This window comes from Lissotriton helveticus, chromosome 2_2 (assembly GCF_964261635.1).
Source record: "Lissotriton helveticus chromosome 2_2, aLisHel1.1, whole genome shotgun sequence".
NCBI lineage: Eukaryota > Metazoa > Chordata > Amphibia > Caudata > Salamandridae > Lissotriton > Lissotriton helveticus.
The window spans coordinates 337805842-337827191 of NC_136060.1; the positions used below are offsets into that span (position 1 = coordinate 337805842).

The window sequence follows — 21350 nt, forward strand, 5'->3', positions numbered from 1 at the left end:
TAATCACGTTGCATGCGAGCATTCTCTGGTTACGTTCACAGGTTCTTCTGAGATGACTGCGTGATGAATCACTGTATTTCATCAGCACTCACTGTCGCCGGATTGTGGAACACCTGAACAACGTAATAGAGCCGAAGATTCTTGGAGCTGACAGGCTGGTGCTCGAGGAATCAGCTACAGTACGTCACAGGTAAGTTTTTCAAATGTACACGCCTTCATGAAAGTTTGTTACATGTCAAATTACTTACTATGTAGCGGGGCAAAACAAGGGTACACACAAGCAAAATCCACTTCAAAACTTCATACTTGATCTGTGAGCTCCCCGATTGCTGTAATTCCTCACTATGCCAGTTGTCAGCACTTTACTCCAGGGCTCGATGTTGACCCCCCCGATTACCGCAATAAACATTTCCAGTCTCTTCAACATTGCTCAAAGTTACCGCCTCACACAAACTGCTGAAAGGTTGATACCATCCAACTTTAACATCGGGCCCGATCTTTGCCCCCGACAACACATAACTTGGTCACTTTAAACTGGGACCCGATCGTAACAATTAGCACCAAAGGCATTACAGGTTTCCAGGCATACCAGCCACGCAATGTCCATTACTGCTTCACGCTGAGGCTCGGTCTTTACTGTGAAATTCCGACGGCCCCGATAATTAAATCAGCAAGTTTTAAACAAATAGGGCACACAAAGTCCAACGCTCGAAACATACCTTTAGAAAGGATGTCTTCAGTAGGCTGTCAGATGTAACATGACACCGGTGGGGCATCAAAAGCGTTGCTTGTCTTTTTTTAAAAAACTTTTCTTCACAACTTTGTAGTTCCATGTTTCAAATATAGTTCCTGCACGCGTAGTTCTTTCACGATCGTCGCCACTGTAAAATTGATGAAAGTATCTTTGAAAGGTAAACAAATCCAATAGTCGTAGGTGTTGGTTTATTAGTTATAAGTTAGGTAGTAAGGAAGGCCCCACCGGGAGCAGCATCCAGCTGCTCAGCCCCACTCACTCAAACTAACCACACATTCAAACCATGCATACACAAACATTCTAATGACATCACACACACAGGCTGAGCAGCAGGGAAGGAGACGACCAGAATATAACAAATAGGTCTCGAGAGCGAGACCTAAAAAAGTAATTTTCGGGCATTTCCTCTCACAGGCACTGGACCTAGTCATACAAGTGGGGTAGTGTTTTTGTTGGAAGACATGGGAAAACACTGGGTGGTAGGAGTTATCAGCCGCGGTCGGTAGGGCAGTACCTGCTAGGGCAGTGACTTGGGAAGGGGGAGGGGCAGAATTTGGTTGCTCGCACTGCATTGCATTTGGGGATGCAGTGCGCGCAACGAAATTCGTTTGATTTATTTAAATGTTTACTTACCTGCAAACCTCCATTATCCATACATTACTAACCCCCACCCTGCCCCACCCCCTCCTCACGTCACGCCCCGGCAGGTACTCCCCTACCGACCGCGGCTGGGAGTTATGTGACTGGTACTTTCCCCCACAGAAATGTGAGGCAAATATGTGAATTTAGTGACAGTTTAAGGTTTGTAGGGAGGGCATGGTGGATAGGAAAAGGTAGTGGTAAGTTACATGACTCTGGACTCCCCTGAGTGTCTACTTTTCAGAAAAGCCTGGGTTTGCTAGACATGCCGGTGCGACTACCATCCCACAGTCCACATTACGCAGCTAACCACACTGCCAAAAAAGGGACATTTTTATGACAACATTTTGAGGTTGCCATGCTACATATTGAGGCCCTCCCTGACGGAGGCACTAGGCCCAGCCCGAAACAAGTGAGGTACCATTTTTATTGGGAGCAGTGTGGGAACACAGAAAAGTGCAACATTTGATATTATCAATTGAATTTGTATCCATGTGTGGTTACCAAATGTTAGCCAGTTTAAAGAAAGAACACATTTTTCAAATTCCATCTGAATCATGTGATATTATGGGTACCCGCATTGTCAGAGATGTGCATTTTTAAGCTCAGTGTCTTGTGCTCATTTCATAAATAATACCCTTTTCCTTAATGCCATTTTTTTAATTCATTAGATTTTACCATATGAATTGTTGCATGGTTGGTATACAATTAAAAATTATTGTAAACTGCAACTTAGTTGCTGGCTCAGGTGTCGCATATTTTTAGAAAACTAACAGACACTAAACATCTATGTGATCAGAAGAGTCTGCTGAACATACCAGTATATAGACTACGCTTTGAAGAGTTCCGAATTGTTTCTATTTTTTAGAGCGCTAAATAGTTATCTGGGTTCATCCATGAGTTTCACACCTGTTTCTACCACAAACTGCAAGGAGGTTGAAGCTACAAAAACAAATAGAAAATATGGTCCATCACTCATAAGAAGGCAAAAACATTGGTAAAAGAAATGTTTTTTACAACTTTGCTGCTTGTTCATGAAAGCTATAAGATGGTATTCTTGGCATAGCAAACCTTTTGTTTATGCATATTTTAAAAAATAAAACATACACTTTCTTGCACAGCATATTTTTCCTATTGTTCCCAAAAACTCAAAATGTTGCTACATTTTGGCTAGTTTCTCGTTTTACTCCAGGGGAATCAATAAACCCTAGGTACTTTTCGAATCCCCAAGATGTGGTAATACATGGATGGGAATTTAGCATGGATTAATTTTTGATGAAAAAAGAGCTATGAAGGTTTGAGTGCAAAGTGCACCAAACATCAAGAAATAGCTTGTGTCAATGGGGAAGGAAAATCCTCTGCAGCAAAGGAAGTAAGGTGCATCCACATCTACTTTCTGAGGCACGGTTAGGGAACAGTTCCTTGTTCTGGAGGGAATGGTCAGAGGTGGGTCTTGGGTGCATTCGGGATGTGTACTCAAAGGTTATGCTCAAGTGTTTTGAGGCTTTCCAGTTGCAGGACTGTAGTCAACCTACTCAGTGCTGGTATTATGGTAAACTATCCCACAGTTTAAGAGCTCACAGCATGTGACCGGACGTCACCCTCTTTATGCTATATAAACAATAGTTCTGTCAGTTCTACTCTGAAGATCCCTCGATTGCTTTTGGTGGAGGCTGCGACAGTGTCCTCACTCTGATTATATCACAAAAAAACCTCACATCTAAACTTTTTTTAGGGTGATATTTCATTAAGTAAAGCATATCAATTTGCAATTGCTATTGGTGTATATATATATATATATATATATATATATATATATATATATATATATATATATATATATATATATATATATATATATATATATATATATATATATATATATATATATATATATATATATATATATATATATATATATTACCTACTGGCGGTCGCCAGTAGGTAGTTATAGTTAGGATTGGCTACCATAGGAAATCCGCAACATTCTATTGGGAATAACTCTGGCGCCGGTTGAGGAATTTGTGTGTAATTTTCTAAAACTTTGGCCAGCTCCGCTCTGCTCCTTCCCTGGAAGTTTCGGGGGGATTCGTGAAGTGGGGGCTGAGAAAAAAGGGGGGTCCCAAAACGTGTTTTCCCCATGTTAATTTCCATAGGACGTTCTGACACGCCTACAGCCCGAACCGCTGAACGGAATTACGCCAAACTTTGCAAAATTGTAGGGACTGGTACGCAGATGTGCCTTTGCTATATTTGGTGAAAATCCCTCCAGTAGTTCCTGAGAAAATCAAAAGAGAAAAAATATATATATCTATAGCAGCTTACGTGTAAGCTTACTGTAAGCCTACCTTTCCGAGCATGAGCTGCATTCTGATTGGCTGCCAATGTCTGTCAAAATCCAAACCAGAAAGTGTTGGCAGCCATCTTGTGTCTCAGTAGACTGAGGCACAGGAAAGCAGAAAAACAAACATGTAGAACTCAAAAAGGGGGCAGGGTAGAAGCAACCTGACCCCCTAAGCCTGCTCAGGGGGTCCCACAACAACCCCCAAGGCAAAATTGTTTTCAAAATTCAAATTCTTCATCCAAGAAGTGTTGGCAGCCATCTTGGGACCAATATACATGATAGCACCTCATTAAAAAAGCATTGCAGTTAATAGAAGGTTTTAGGACTTTAGTTACAATATAAATCATGTGTTGATGGTACCATACTCATTTTAGGAATTGTGGTGTGTTCTAAGGTGATTTTACCATGTGAAAAAGCCTTTTGCTGGGATATCATGAACCATGCTTGAAAGAAAACTATTATCTCATGCTTTTCCCACAGTGGTTTGGAAGGGGATCTATAAGCTAAACTGAAAGCATATTTTCTGTAAATTCACATTATCTTTCTCAGTCATGTGAGAATGAAGTCTGACATTCTCAGTAAAACATGTACATCCAACAAGGACAGAGACTGTCAGTTGATTCTTTTGTGTTCTACTGCAGCTTTCCAGAGTGTTCTAAAGAACAACTAGAGCGCTAACAGTCTTACTTATGACAAAAGTATGGCACAACAGAAGCCATCTTGAATGGAATTAAGTGGTAAGTCTGAAAACATTTAATTTAAAAAGGAACAAAATGAGGGGGTTCCTTTTGCCATAGAAAGTATGATTAGTGCTGCAGAAAGAAAAATGAGGGCACATTTTGAGTGACTTCTCAAATCCTATTCTATTTCATTAAAAAATTCTGAAATGCAGTCTCCTAAGATGGCCACCAGAGACAAACGAGCCCAAATGTAGCCCACATATCACCCAGATGTAGCCCAAGTATAGCCCAATGACAGAATGTCCCAGAGTGTTCTAAAGAACAACTAGAGCGCTAACAGTCTTACTTATGGCACAAAGTATGGCACACCAGAAGCCATCTTTCTTGGAATTAAGTGGTAAGTCTGAAAACATTTAATTTAGAAAGGAACAAAATGAGGGTGTTCATTTTGCCATAGAAAGTATGATTAGCAGCAGACTTCCCTGGTGGGCAGTAGCTTTACTACAGTGATCTAATGAGCAACTAGAGTGCTAACATTCAGAATTTATGGCAAATGTGTGACACATCTGAATGCCTTCTTGATGGAACCAAAGTAAACAAGCATTGAAAATGCAATAGATCTCGCCCTCGTTTAAGTTAAAGCCATTCTGTTTGTAATGAGGTGGCTTTTTAGCTTTGCTTTTAATAGTGTTTTTCAAACTTTCATGTAAATAACATGCATATGTATGCATATATGCATATGTATGCATGCATTTATATTTGTATTTATATAGATATGCAGATTATATATGTTTATATATGTATATATATATATATATACACACATACATATATAAATGCATACAATATATATATATATATATATATATATATATATATATATATATAATATATATATATATATATATATATACGTGTGTATGTGTGCGTGTAGATAGACCGAGGCACAAGAAAGCAGAAATACAAACGTGTAGAACACAAAAAGGGGGCAGGGTAGATACACCCTGACCCCCTAGGCCTGCCAAGGTGGTCCCACAAGGACAAAAAAGGCCCACATTTTTTTTTTTAAAACCTGGTCTGTTTTTTTTAAAATTACCCCCCGGGGGGACCAAATCGCGGCGGCATAGTGATAAAGAAGTGTGGGGGGTTCACAATCCCCCCAACACTGCCCCGGGGACCGCCGCCCCCGGGGCAAAGCAACGCAGCCCCTTGGCGCATACTGGAGGCTCCTGGTGGGCTACTTGGCCCCCAGGGACCCCCAGTATGCAGGGGGAATTAGTTCCTATTCTGTAAACACGGCAGGGGTTGCGCTGCAGAGAGGTGTAAAAAAGGTTGTGGCCTCATTACACCTCTCTGCAATGCAGCCCCCTGGCGCATACTGCAGGTTCCAGGTGGGCTAGTTGGCCCCCAGGGACCTGCAGTATGCAAGGGTAATTAGTTCCCCCTCTGCAAACACGCCCGGGGGCTGCGTTGCAGAGCGGTGTAAAAAAGGGTGTGGCCTCATTACACCTCTCTGTAATGCAGCTCCCTGGCTTATACTGGAGGCTCCTGGTGGGCTAGTTGCCCCCCAGGCACCCCCAGTATGCAAGGGGAATTAGTTCCTCCTCTGCAAACGCGCCAGGGGTTGCGCTGCAGAACGTTGTAAAAAGGCGGCGGGCCCTCTGAACACCTGCCTGCAAAAATGTAGTAAATCAGTTTAAAAAAAATAACAATTAATACATTTAAAAATTGTCATTTAAAAAACCTTCGAAATTCAATGAAAAAACCATAGGTTTCAGGCCTTATATAGTTAGGAATTAGCATTTAAAAAACCTTGCAAATTCACTGAAAAAACCATAGGTTTCAGGCCTTCTATAGTTAGGAATTAGCATTTAAAAAACCTTGCAAATTCACTGAAAAAACCATAGGTTTCAGGCCTTATATAGTTAGGAATTAGCATTTAAAAAAACCTTTGAAATTCACTCAATAAACTATAAGTTTTAGGGGTGTTATAGTTAGCTGGACATTTCACTCATACAAAACCATTGAAATTGCTCCTATATAGTTAGTTGTACTAACTATATTTCGCGCACCCGGAATCCACTGCTGATGATGCCACATATTAGATCATTCATGACATGGTCAGTGACATCACTGATGACATCACTGATGACATCTCAAATGACATCACTGATGACATCATCCAGTGAATGTGGTTTGCTTCGTTATTTAAATATGCATTATATATATAGCAATTTGCATTGAAGAATGAGTGGATATATATAAATAAATATTTGGATGGAGGATTTGGTAGCAGTGTAATTGACTGTTTACTTGACCAATTTATAATGTCTCACTAAATATAGTGGATAGTGACTAAACTGTGTGAATATCTGTATCACTTTATCAGTTGTTGTGTAAACTGATTCTACAGTTGGTTACTAGCTATGTGAAAGTCTATATTAGTTATTGATTAGTTAACTGAGTATATAGTTAGGACCTAGTTACCATAGGAAATCCGCAACATTCTATTGGGAATAACTTTGGCGTCGATTGAGGACATTGCGTGCAATTTTCCAACATTTTGGCCAGCTCAGTTCTGCTCCTTCCCTGAAAGTTTTGGGGGGATTCGTCAAGCGGGGGCCGAGAAAAAAGGGGGGTCCCAAAACGTGTTTTCCCCATGTTAATTTCCATAGGACGTTCTGACACGGCTACAGACCGAACCGCTGAACGGAAATACGCCAAACTTTGCACAATTGTAGGGACTGGTACGCAGATGTGCCTTTGCTATATTTGGTGAAAATCCCTCCAGTAGTTCCTGAGAAAATCAAAAGAGAAAACATATATATATCTATAGCAGCTTACGTGTAAGCTTACTGTAAGCTTACCTTTCCGAGCATGAGCTGCATTCTGATTGGCTGCCAATGTCTGTCAACACTCCAAACCAGAAAGTGTTGGCAGCCATCTTGTGCCTCAGTAGACTGAGGCACAGGAAAGCAGAAAAACAAACGTGTAGAACTCAAAAGGGGGGCAGGGTAGAAGCAACCTGACCCCCTAGGCCTGCTCAGGGGGTCCCACAAGGACCCCCAAGGCAAAAAAAAATATTGTTTTCAAAATTCAAATTCTTCATCCAAGAAGTGTTGGCAGCCATCTTGGGACCAATATACACTTCCAAAGCATTTCCAGACCTACCCCAGTCAAAGTGCCCAGGTCATTTCCACCACAGTGCACAATTATAAGGTCAGGGTGTGGTAAATGCATAAAGGATTTTACCAATGGTATCAATTGGTGACTCCTCAATCCTCTCTGTCCAATCCATACAATGTCCACATTTGGTAAATCAAGGTTGTAACAAAGTAGTGCATCACAATGTTTGCATTTGATTGAGGCCTCATTAAAAACAGGCTGAATATTTAGGATCAGCTGTTCTGGTCGCCCCCTCACCGATGCAGTTGCTCCTCCAGTTGAAGTAGAGGCACCATCCCTTGGAGCCTCTCGTGCCAGAGCCCTGACACTCTTCCAGGCATAGTTCTGGGGGTGCCTCCTCTGGACGTGCCGACTCATAGTTGAATTACCAAAAATGTACTTCCTTCTGGGGAAAGTACAGTATGGCAGATCTTACACTCCACCTTTGGAGCATTTACTTTTTTAAGTCTCTCAGGTATAACAAAAAAATTCCAAATGAAATGTACTTTCACCTTCGGCTGAGGAGGCTCTTCATCTATGAAACCATCTGACTCCTCACTGCTGCTGGATGCTCTGGCAGCCATTCTATCCACAAATTGTTAGCACAGAAAAAAAGAGGTCTTGCTCTCACCAAAGTGAAAGAAGAAGTGAAGGAAAAGGGTGGGGTTTTCATTCTTTGTGAAATAACTGTTAGCAACCAATGAAAATTGTTATTTTAGGGTCACATGACTTGACGCGCTTACGCTGCGCGCACCAGAGCGCTTCCGGGGGCGCTTACGCGGCGCGAACGTAGGCGCTTCCGGGGGCGCTTACGCGGCGTGCCTGAGTGACGTTTTGGTAGCTTTACGGAAATGCTAAATCCTTTTCATTCGGAAAATCAAAAATACTGCTTTTATAAGTATGGTACTGAATGTCTTGCATTATTATTTAGTTTTCATACATATTTCTTTACGAACGCAGAATTAGCGCTCTCGGGAGAGCTTACCGGTGCGCGCACCCTGAGCGCACCAGGAAAAAATGATAAAAAAATATATATACATTGAACAAATAAATATAATTAATAGTTGTAAAAAACAGCTAATAAAAAAAAATCGTAGGTTACAAAGTCGATATACAAAGGAATTAGCTTTTAAAAATACTATGAAATTCACTGAAAAAACCATAGGTTTCACAAACGTTATAGTTAGGAATTAGCATTTAAAAAAACCTTTGAAATTCACTGAAAAAATCATAGGTTTCACACCAGTTATAGTTAGCTGAACATTTTACTCATACAAAACCATTGAAATTCCCACGTTGGACTCACTATAACTCGCGCGCCCGCAATCCACTGCTGATGATGTCACATATTACATCATTCATGACATGGTCAGTTACATCACTGATGACATCACTGATGACATCACTGATGACATCTAAAATGACATCACTGATGACATCATCCATGTGAAAATACGATGCACCTCCTCACACTCTAATCTAACCTTTGATACACCCAGTGTTAAATACAAACTACCATTCCTGAAATTATTGACACACCAATACCAGTAACTACATACACACTCACTGATTTCTAGGTCTACACACACATCAACTCATTCACCCATACAATCACTCATACATACAGTCACATCAATAGAACACTATCATATGCACTGATACACCTATACAGACACTCACATGCTGACACTCATCCACAGAGTTACTCACACACCTAGTCAGTTATGCAAAGAATCAATCACACTCCCATTTCCTCAACTTCACAGGTATACACAATAAACCTTACTTATTCAAACATATACTAACACATACTTACTCTCTTTCACAATCACTGATACAAGTACACACTGATCCATACAGTCACTTACGCAATCACAGGCTCTCATGTATAGTCATTTATATATGCCAACTCTCACATGCACTGTGTTTTACATATGTACTTACTTGGACATGGAGCACTGAGATAGCACCCATGCACACAGTCAACCACCCATACAGCTCTTTCCACATGCACTCTTGAACCCATATACCAAGTGAATCAACTGCTCACACATATATGCACAGAGTCGCACACCTCCCAGCCACCCACACACACACTCACCCTCACATACAAATACTTGGGCAACCAATCAATAACCCATATAGCCACTCATATAGCTACTGATCAACACATGCAGCAGCTTACACAACAACAGACATACTGATGCACAAATTCAGACAGTTTAGTCACTAACCAATGCATTCAGTAAGACACATTTAATCACTAACTCATAAAGTCAGTCACGCACCTACTAAATCCTTCATCCAGACACTCATACATCCACTCATTCTTCAATATATAAAACATATTTTTACTTTTCAGAAACACACATTCACTGGATGATGTCATCAGTGATGTCATTTGAGATGTCATCAGTGATGTCATTTGAGATGTCATCAGTGATGTCATTTGAGATGTCATCAGTGATGTCACTCACCATGTCATGAATGAAGTAATATGTGACATCATCAGCAGTGGATTGCGGGCGCGCGAGTTATAGTGAGTCCAACTAACTATAACGTGGGAATTTCAATGGTTTTGTATGAGTAAAATGTTCAGCTAACTATAACTGGTGTGAAACCTATGGTTTTTTCAGTGAATATATATATATATATATATATATATATATATATATATATATATATATATATACATATACACACACAGGTGCTCCTGTAACAGCCTTCGCCAAAGTAATCAAAGGATCTCCAGAGTAAATCCAAAATAATCATTCTAGTTTATATAGTGCTCCAAGTTCTTGAAATTTAGGGTTACCCCATTAATCATTGCTCGTCCCTTTACGGGCATACTTGGGAAAATATTCGAGGGGTAGTCTTGAGCCTGTACAGCATAGTTACTATGCATTTATTCTTCACCACTACAGCGGAAGTGCTCTTGTTACAAGATCTATTCTTGCAGACATTCACAGGAGAAAAACTGGGCCTCTGTATGGAGTCATCATGGGAAGTCGTTGGTTTGGGCTCAGAAGCTATTTTTCAACACTGAGGACACAGAATGATGACTAAATCGATGATACAGCTAATTTGGGTCCAGCTGGATTTTTTTTGCACAGGCCCATTGCCCACACATTCTTTTGAGTTGGTCATAGGTGGGGCATAATCGTTGATCTCCCTTTTCCTAGAGAGGTGGTCTGGAGTTTTGTGGGTAACATTGGAAGAACATCTAAATGACAATGGGTCAATGTGAACGCACTGCTGGTGGTTGTGGACTGAAGTTTGTTTGATGTGTTTTTATGTTTATCTGGGCATGGTTTGCATTTGTGTCGGCTGGGAAGGTATGGTATTAATTATTAATTGCCTGGACTGTTTCAAAGGTTGTGTACCTTACTTGTTTTTGTGGTGAGAATCTGTACCTTTACTTCCAAGATGCCACTCATACTTTGAGGTTGGTTGGGGCGGGGGGCGGATTCACTGGATAGCTGTACAAGACACCATACAGATAATACTGTGAATTTATGGATTATCTGGGTGATTTCTATTGATTTGTTTCCAATTAGGAGGCTTGCTTTTTTCTTATGCATTGAATACAAACACTTGCCCTCAGCGATGGACATACTGGTTGTGATTTGTATGAAGCAGTGAAACTTTCTCCTTAGCATCCACTATCTTATGTCCTCTGAATGCTCATACAAATGAAGCTTTTAAAACAAAGAATAATGCAAGACACACTGGACGATTCACAGAAAATAAGCCAGAATTGTCTTTCTGCATGGTTTGGGTTTCTCCTACATTTTGCGCTGGTTAGTAGTTTCTGATTTATCAGAGTTCAAAAAGAAAATCAGTGGTATAAGAAATCCACCCCAAGCACAGGTTTCCAGAAGCACCTAAGTGCACAAGTGTTTCCCAAGCAGAACAGTAATGAGGTATAAAATGTCCACTTCAGCAAAATCCAAGATAACATTACAACGTACAACATTTTATGTACCTCCATGAGCAAAATGCGTGTCCACACTAGGAAACCCTTTCGCATAACCTCTAGTAATTTTTGGTGGTATTCTTTTCTCAGTCCACTTTGAAAATGCATTAACTGCTATCCTTGGCAGAAGTGAACCTGCTTCCATTTTCAGTGCAGAACGTACCTGCAAATTATTGCAGGTAGTTTTCCCAAACATATGAGTCGTCACATTTTCACCAACTTTTGTTTGCGGACCCATCCACAAATCCTCATAAACCCTTCAATAACCATGGATTCTTTTATAATGCAGAAAGGATTTAGTCTTAAGTGTGCAATAAACGTTTAAGATATAGGGTCAATGTCACTTATTTTGGAAAAGGCATTAAATGGTGAATGTTATCTAATTAAAAAAGAACCAAGAACATACCTCCAAAGTGGATGAAATTGATTTCCTCTTGAATCCAGAGTTTACATCTGAAGTCCTGGATATTTCAAAATAAAGAGAAAATAAAACAATTACAAAACGAAATGAGTTTAAATGTGGGCGAGTGAGAATGTAGAGGTTTAAGGCGCTAGACCAAAAGTTCCAAAGATATCAGTTCACAGAGGAAAGCCAAAGGCTCACAGGAATATTAATTGGCCCTCCTTTAGGTAGCTTGGCTGATTTAATGGTTTACCTCACATAAGGCTCAGGAGGCAGTTTAGGAGCTAAGAAACACAATGCAAAACTGGCGACATGTTCATTTTCATAGTGCTTTTCAATAAAACCTCCCTAAGACCTCATTAAGAATCATGCTTCTCTTGGTCCTTGCCTTTTAAATGGAAATGTCAAAGCTGTACCTGAGAGTAGAGATGTGTTTCAACACTTCTCCTGCTTTGTACAGGGTGTAACAAAATCTCCAATATGTTAGAGAGTGCCAACAAACCTATCAATCTGTGCAAGCTCCATGCATTTTGTATGCCAACCATCTCCCTGCCTCCCCAAGCTGGTGAAAATGTCTGCAGTTAGTACACAGGAGAACCGAAAAGCAAATGGAGCTGTGCCCGACCACAGCCTGGTGCAGTGAGCAGCACCCGCAGATAGGCAAGCCCAGGTCCTTCCTTGCTTAGCCATCCACCCGGCCAGCTCCAGGAGCCCTAATGGTGACACCAGCTTTAGGGGAACAAGGTAGCTTTCACATGATGTTATTTTATGGGGATGTGTTCAAGGAAAGAATGCACCAAGAAGGATAGCAATTTAGGAATCCATAAGTGCAAGGCAGAGAAGGACTGCCTGTTCACAGATTTCAGATACTCGGACTCCACGTTTACCTTTACATTTATTGGTGATGCCAAACATGTTTCCTATTCTGTGAATGTCTCGAAGGATCACCCAGGTATAGTGATGACTTAAAGACATTATCTTAGAAGTCTCTTAAACATCTGTGGCTGTTTGTGAGAGGAATTCTGAATTAACATGTATTTCTTCTACCTTTGGATTAGTTGTTTAAGATATTTTACTTAAAATAAAAAGATTATCTTTATTGTGTTGGAGGTTGCTTGGGGCCAGGACTACATTCCCCACACAACACCTTTCTGCCCCAGAGGAGGTGCATAGAGCTACATAGGGCAACCGAGTCTTGAGTGAACTCAAGCATTCCGTTGGCAAATCCTTTATAATTACATTTTGTTTACCTTCTGCGGTAGAGGACATTAGCAAGGAAATTACTTTGGTTGAAGAGCTCGGATTATCCCTACAGGGGGATTAATTACAGGTGTTGGTGAAATCATTGCTAACCAGTGTGTTCTGCCTTCTAATTTAGTTTCTAACACATGCGCCACCTCTAACTTAATATATACTGTGGCAGAAGTATATTCCTCCAACACTGATATTGTTCTTCCTTCAAAAACAAGAAAAATAGGCACTCTAAAAAGATTACCTTGAGAGGGAAACAGACTCCAACCAGATCTACTAAGGTCTACTAAGCTTACTGCCTTATTCAATGCAATTTTTTCAAAGGTTGTTCCATTTGTTACAGCTCAGGTGCTTATCAGGCACTCTTCCTGTAGCTACTTCAATGGCTGCCCCTGCTGTACCTCAATTAACTAAAGAGGGGAGTTTGGGCACTGATTGTGGCCTTTAAGTAAGAATCCAATTAATGACCAACGCTCCCTATTTGGAAAAATAGTAGCAATTTAAAACTGAAAGGGGGAAAAACATGAGCTGATGATTCTGGGGGACAGACCTGACACCAAACACCTATAGACTGGCCAGAATGTTTAGTCAATCCACCCATTCTCCTCCTTCCCTATCAAAAGGATTGGGATGTGGCTAGACAAGTCCCTTTCCATGGATACACAGGCCTAAACATTTGTATTGGGTTGTGTTGGCACCTGCAGAACACGTCATTAAATCCTAGACATTATCCTGAGTGTTCCAGAAGAATTGTGGTCCAATCCCTTGTTCTTTCCTGGTTGGACTACGGGAACTCTCTGTATATAGGCTTCCCCAAATAGGTCAACAAAAGGCTTCCGGTTGTCCAAAATGTAGCAGCAAGATTCCTATACTTGAGTCCCAAATTTGCCTCAGGAAACAGTGCTCTACCTTCTCTGCACTGGCTCCCCACTGAGACAAGGATACACTGTAAAAGGTTGTCTAGCACATAGAGGGCTTACGATCGACGGATCCACTATGACAAGGGCACTTTTGACTCTTCACCCCACCTTTAGGGCTAGGAGATCTTCTATGGGTCGATTCTTGAAGGTACTTCGATTTTACAAGGCCAGATGGGGCGGTAGGTCCTTTTCAGATCTCATCCCCAAACTTTGGAACAAGCTTCCCATAGAGTTAAAATGTCTAAACAATGAATCACAGTTTAAAAAAATGCTACACACTTGGCTATATCCACATTAATATCCCCACTGTGTTTCTCTACTTGTCCCAAAGCAACGCTATGTCTTAGCAAACCCGGAGAAGCATGAGGGTAGTCCTATGCTTTAAAAAGCTACGCTGCAAAGCATAGCAAAATGTATCTGCACCCACCTCTTTTAGCGGCCTTGTATCACTTCTTTCCAACAAAATTAGTAGTGAACTCTGTTTTGTTCACAATTCAGTCAATATTCAACATCAAAATTGCTCCTGCCATTTCCTGTACCCTCCAATATTAATGTTACCTGCTGGACGACCCTTTTTGTTGTTATTTTGGGCAATTTTTTCCTCTTAAAGAAGTAAGTTTTGAACACTATTCCAAACTTGAAAACAAAGTAATACACTGGAATGACTAGTGTACATTGGGTGGAGGCCATTTTCTGTTCTAACATATTAATAAGGTTCGGCGTGTGTTGGACCTGAACCCAAAGCATTGGGAGGAGACTGTATTGTGGCTAACTTTGATCTGCCTAACTTAGCTTGACATTTTTTTATTCCAACTTTCTCTCACTCTTTCCACCTCTAGAAAGATTCAGGTGTTGCCTTTAGGCTATTTTTATAAGCCACAACCTCAATAGGGTTGTATATCTTCGTCTGACCCAGCCTTTTCCAACACTGTGTTTTCTGTCTCTAACCATAGTGTACCTATATCAGATACGTTTTAAGTGTTATACACCTTGGCTACATTGGTTGACTTATGTCGGTTTCCGATTCTTGTGTTCTCATCCTCAACTTCCCCAAATGAGCCCATATCACCTCTCACCTCAAAACACTCCACTGGCTTCTCGTCCACAAGAGATGTCAATTCAAGATGTTAACCCAAGCACTTCACAATTAAAGATCAGTGTAAATCAACCCCGCCTGAGTTTCCACCAACCCTCCAGACACATTCTCTCCACTTCCATTTCCCTCATGCACACCCCCCCATATCTGCCAGAGCAACACTGGAGGACGCTCCTTCTCCTACCTCACAGTGGAGTCCTGGAACAGCCTACCCCTCCACCTCTGGGCATCACCCTCTCTTCTGGAGTTCAGGAAGGGATTCAAGACTTGGCTGTTCGACTGATTTCACCAGAGCAGCTTTGCTCTCAGCACTTGGTTACCCTCATGGTTGAATAGCAGTACTATATAAATCTGGTTTGATTGATTGATAAGAGGTGGAATCAAGACTTGGCAGCTTTAGTATTTGGCACCCCTGACACTGGTAGTACCAGCTGCGGGCTTCTAACCAAAAAGTAGCTGTCATTGTTGTACAAATTAAGCATTACCTCCAGGACGGCATCTCTTGCCAAACCTGTTTTTTGTGCTCAGGCAGCCACTTATTAATAGAACTGCACAACCATGGAGTTATCTCGAGACCCAATCACACTTTCTCCACAGAATCACTGTCTATCTACGTATCATGTTCTATTCTTGCTGTGCACTTTTTTTTTTTAACTGTAGCTATGACTACCAGAGCATTAGTATTTATCAACCTTGGAGGGGGGATTCCCTACAAACACGGGCTATCAAAAGAGGACTATGCCCATTAAGTTTCACGTAGAAATCCCAGCCAATGCAGGAAATGATGAGGATTTCATTGGATCTCGGATCTATCAGTTATTTTATAGATCCTCCCAACTTAGTCAGATAGGCTGAATTTATTCTGGTGTAATTTTCCAAAACCAAGACATAATTCAGCAGGTTCTACACACTGCCTGCTATTGGAGCAATAACCTGCAGACGGCGACAGTGCCTTCTTATTTTCACTTCCAGCTGGTCCCAAAACAAAGGCCTGTTTAAAAGCCCATCTTTTGCTCAAATGCACCCTTGCTAGGGCCTATCTGAGGCCTATTACCTAGATGCCAAGGCAATGGAGGATACATAGGGCCACAGCTTGTTAGCGCTAAACAAGCAATTAGGAGTAACCATACCATAATTAGGAGTTACATTTTTTACTTTGTTCAACCCAGTTTATGTTAGCGATGTGCATACACTGCAAGAATGTCAGATGTGTCTGTGTATATGAATATGAATATGAATAATTACACAAATAACTATTTAAATGGCACTTACTAAGTGATTCTTTCTTTAATTATTTTATTGTGCTACTTATCCTAGTGTAGGGTGTTAGAGCGCTTTACCTTACATACAAAGAGACAATAAAATATACAATTGTGTAAATCAAAGTAAAAGAAATTATACATAAAACAGTGAGGATAATGGAGGTGTAGGAGTCATGTAACGTTCAAGTGTAGACCTATGTGTATAGAGATATTATATGTTAAGAGTGCATAGTCCCGATAAATACAATGTCAGGATTCAAAACATAATGCAGTGATTAGGATTGTCTTCACTAACACAAAATAATTACTACCCAAAGGAACCTTTCTTTGTTAACTTAGAATAAGAACGGATTGAGATAAAAACATTAAGGATATAAAATCATGGCTTGCAGTTTGCATGCAACTCCTTGATGCTGGCTCATAGCCCAATGTGCTATATTAGAAGGGCTGCAACTTATCAGCTGGAAGTAATAAAAGGTGTCAAAAGCAGTATCCCACTTAAGTCATCTTAATAGTCTTTATTTGGTTTTGCAGATAAAACCATAAAAGACAATTGTTGAAAGTGGGGGTCCTTATCGCTTACCGCCGTCACCAAATGCTGGAGGCGGGAGTCCTCGACACCTCGCTTCAACGTTAGGCTAAGTAAGGCCATTGTCTGAGTTAGCCCTGCTCACCCCCTTAGTAGCTTGGCACGAGCAGCCAGGCTTATCTCCAAGGCACGAGTATTCAATATGTGCAACCACGCTCACAGTAACCCCATGATATCACCACAAATAGACTCTGCACGAGTTTTGATAAAATGAGTATATCTTTATATAAGCAATTATACGATACGACCACACAATACAATATCAACATTAAAGAATGGGTAGTATTCTTTCTGGTGGGTTGGTAGGTTCTAATCCCAACCACCGCTCATAACCAACAGTTAAGCTCACTTCTAACCGTTTCCAAAAGGTTAGGCCAGTCGTATTTCTAGAATCACACACGTTGCAAAAGGAAACAAATACTGCAATGCGTAAAAATCTTCTCTTATACTATCCAACAGAGAAACAATGCCATTCGTACACCACAGTCATGTACTTTACAATTTAAGAAATAATGCAATGCGTATCACCACCAGCATGTCCTGGACCAAGAAGAAACAAAGCAATGGGTCACGCTACAATCCTGTACAGTGCAATGAAGAAATAATACACTGTGCCACGTTATACTCAGATACTGTGCACTGAAGAAACAATGCAATGCGCCACATTACAATCGGGTAACACGCAAAGGAAAAATAACGCAGCGCATAGCGCACAAAGAATGTAGTTTCTGAGGCCCAAATGAGGTCAGGCGTCATACGACGGTTCGATACTCCGTTAGCAGCAATAATGCGAAGTGTAATACAACAGTTTTACATGCTCTCTTAACAGTGCCCCCGTTATGGAACAAATGATGACACAAATGTACTGCTTCCCACTCCGGCCCCAGCACTGCCCCTTCTTGGGCCAGCACGGGTCGGGATCCGAGCCGAAGCAACGACTCTGGCAGCTGTCTGAAACGGGAGGCCGAGAGAGTGTCCCTCCAGGCCCACACCCCACACCAGGTGTTGATCCACATTACCTGGGGGCGTGACCCCACTCTCCTCCCCGACGTCCGCGATTTGGGCCTTGATCCAGAACTCCGTCACAGGGTGTGGCGGACTTGGGCCGGTGGCTCAGCTCTTCCGTGGCTGCCGGTCCGGGCTGCTGCGAGTGACTCAGAGGGCCCAATGACTTGGCCCTCCTTCAAGAGGTCTCAGTCCACACTGAGATCCGCCCTCAGCACTGTGGAGACTTTACTTCCAATTAAGTGCACCCCCTACTCAGGCACTTTTCACCAGCGCCTCAGGCTGCACTTCGACATGCACACTGCACGTCCGAGACTTGCCTTCTCTCTGGTGCTCATGACATTCCAGCGTTCTTCACCAATGCTCCGCATGAACCTCAACACGCATCCTGCGCGTTCAAGCCTCACCTTTTCTCCCGGTGCACACGATGTCCAGGTGCTCCTCACCAACGCCTTGGCTGTACCACGACACGCACCCGACTCGTCCGAGATTCACTTCTTCTGTTGGTGCCTATGAAGGCCAGGCGCTCTTTACCAGGGCCCTGGCTGCACCCCAACACGCACCCAGCGCGTCAGAGTATTGTGTCTTCCTTTGGTGCACACAAGGCCCAGGCGCTCCTCACCAACACCCGGGCTGCATCATGACACGCACCCAGCGCATCCGAGCCTTACCTCGTCTCCCCGTGCACACCACGACCAGGGGCTCCTCATCAACACCTTGGCCTGCACTTCGACACGCACCCAGCGCATCCGAGACTTAACTTACTCCTGCGTGCCCACGATCACACGTCACAACTTCTGAGGGTCTCAAACTGCAAAAGCATGTGTACCTCGAGTTGCTGGGACTTCTCCGGAAACTTTTATGATCCTGTATTTCCAAACAGGGAGCCAGCTCACCTCGGGCCCTTGGGGGTTACAAGACCCAGCACAAAGCACATTCTTCTTCAAGCAGGGGGACCCACGCCTCCAAGCACAGTCCCAACAGCCTCTCCCTTAGTTAGACCAACACACTGCAGACCAGCCCCAGATCACGAAGCAAGGATTGGTCTTTCCACCACAGTCTCTTCAGTTGCTCCTTCTTTAGCAGAGGTCCCTCTTGACAACAGAAAGGGTCCAAGACTTTACAATCTCAATCCATATCTGCTTCGTTCCCACTTTCAGGGGTTTCAACTCTCCTAGTTATGCCCCTTAATGTCTTTGAAGCTCGTATGTGCTTAGGGGTCCCTAACCTCTCCCTAAATCCGTTCTTGGTGTCTCTCTCCCAGTGTCACCTCGCTCCCTTTGATACTAGGGGTCTGGATTCTTAATCACTTAGCAGGAGATGGGTCAATTGGTTTATAGCACCAGCCCCGGCCTTTTCACCTCCTGGGCTTCTCCTCCCCCATCCTCTTCAGATGCAGGGCAGCCTTTCACATTTGAGAGATGCACAGAAATGCTCAGAACACAAAACTCAGCCACTTTCTAAAAGAGTGGATTCTGAACACACAGTGACACAACCATCTTCACAGAAAGATGTGTTATGACACTGTGATTTCATACTTACTAAACTTCACCTCTCCAATAGAAAACTGACAGGAAACTAGGCTAACAAACACAACACCCAGCCTCCCCCATTCTGTCCTATGGGCAGGATGGCCTTACAGCAGTGAAAAACTAAATGGAGAGTTTTTCGCTGTCAGAAAATAACACATCTCCGTATACGTTCTTCCTTTTACCTGCCATGGGGTGACCTGGGATCTACCACAGGGGTGCCCAATGCGTATGCAAAAGGGAAAGTCAGGCTTGACCAGTGGTTGCACTTGACAGGACTACATTCTTACTTAGCATTCTGAGCGCAGCCCCTACACTGAAGGCCAGAGTTTCCTTCTCTGTGTGCTCTTGCATTGCTAGCCCTTGCACACACAGTGTACATCACTAGAGATTTTACTAGTAAGGTAAACATACCAATCATGGCCAATCAATCCCATTACATTTTAAACAGGGAACTCTTGCACTTTGACAGTGATCAGCAGTGGCAATGTACCCAAAGCATCTAAAAGCAAAGGAAGCAAATGCAAAAAAAAAAATCAGGGGTAATCACGCCTAGATATGCTAGGTCTAACAACAATAATATAGAACCATTAGAAAACATCAAACATTAGATAATATTTTTTCGCATGATAACAGCATCAGATAAAAAACAAGCCAAAAAAAACATATTTGCATATCTGATAACAACACTATCAAGTAGAACAAAGCAGGTCCAACTTATGTGAAATGCTTGCCAACTAGCAGAAAGACAATAATGGACTTATTACGTTTTTGGTAAAAAGGGCAGTCATTCTAAAGTGCAAAGTGTCCTGAGTGCAAATGCTGTTGCAAATGCAGAGAGTAAAAACAGAATCGAATGAGCTACCATGGGGGATAGCTAACAGATGATGGATTAAGTTTAGTCTAACGCATGTCAGGAAAAAGCGATGATTGTTTGACATATTGAAAGTTAGATACGGCTCTATGGTGAAGGAAATTTAAAAACACAAAATAGGCTCTAACAGGGGATTTGCACAATACAGCTAACTCTCTATCTTTCACTTTCAAGGCCTTGAAAGCTATCTTGGTCGAAGCAATATAACCTGTGGCTACTGTGTCCGAATTGTTAAAAATTTCAGGCCACCCCAAGCTATACTGGACACAAGATCAAGGGCCAAACAATCCTCTGAAACAAAACGAATGAAATGTTTTTCAAGTTGTAGCCAGACCAATAACCAAAGAAGTAAGGGCCGCACCTGCAGAATGTTGACCAAAAACCCTATGTCCAAGTTCCTCAGGAATTATATAAGAAGAGGAACTTTGAGGAAGGCATTAAAGTCTTCTTAAAAAATGTATTCTCCATTAAGTTTAATGCGACAAATTAGCAGAGTCTCCCTACCAGAGGCAGCAACAGGAACACACTTTCCTTTATAAATATCAAATATCACCTTGATGGATGTGTGCCCCAACTTGGTCGAAAAATCAAAAAAGGAGGCAGTGCTCTTGGTGAGCATATGGCACCTGGCAGATACCAAAGAGTACCAGGTCAAAGGTGAATCAAATAAAACACATAAACAAAGATAAATAGTGACGTCTAACAATACTGTCTTTAATCTGGAAAGTTCTAAACTTGGTGAACCGGGGGCCGATCACCATAATGTGATTTGGTAAAGTTAGTACTCCGATCAAGGCTATCCATAAAGTGCACCAAAGAGTTAAGCAGAAGTTCCACACCCAACGCTGTTCTGAAAATAAGGA

The 21350-nt window shown here is 41.9% G+C and overlaps 1 protein-coding gene across 3 annotated transcripts in view; it reads right to left on the minus strand.

Annotated features, from left to right (window-relative positions):
- The window catches only part of EVC2 (EvC ciliary complex subunit 2), a 526400-nt gene that overhangs the window by 492943 nt on the left and 12107 nt on the right, over positions 1 to 21350 (minus strand). For all 3 annotated transcript variants that reach the window (XM_078678486.1, XM_078678485.1, XM_078678484.1), the window contains exon 2: positions 11965 to 12019. In XM_078678486.1, the coding sequence (XP_078534612.1) occupies positions 11965 to 12019 (55 nt within the window). The remainder of the gene's footprint in view (positions 1 to 11964; positions 12020 to 21350) is intronic.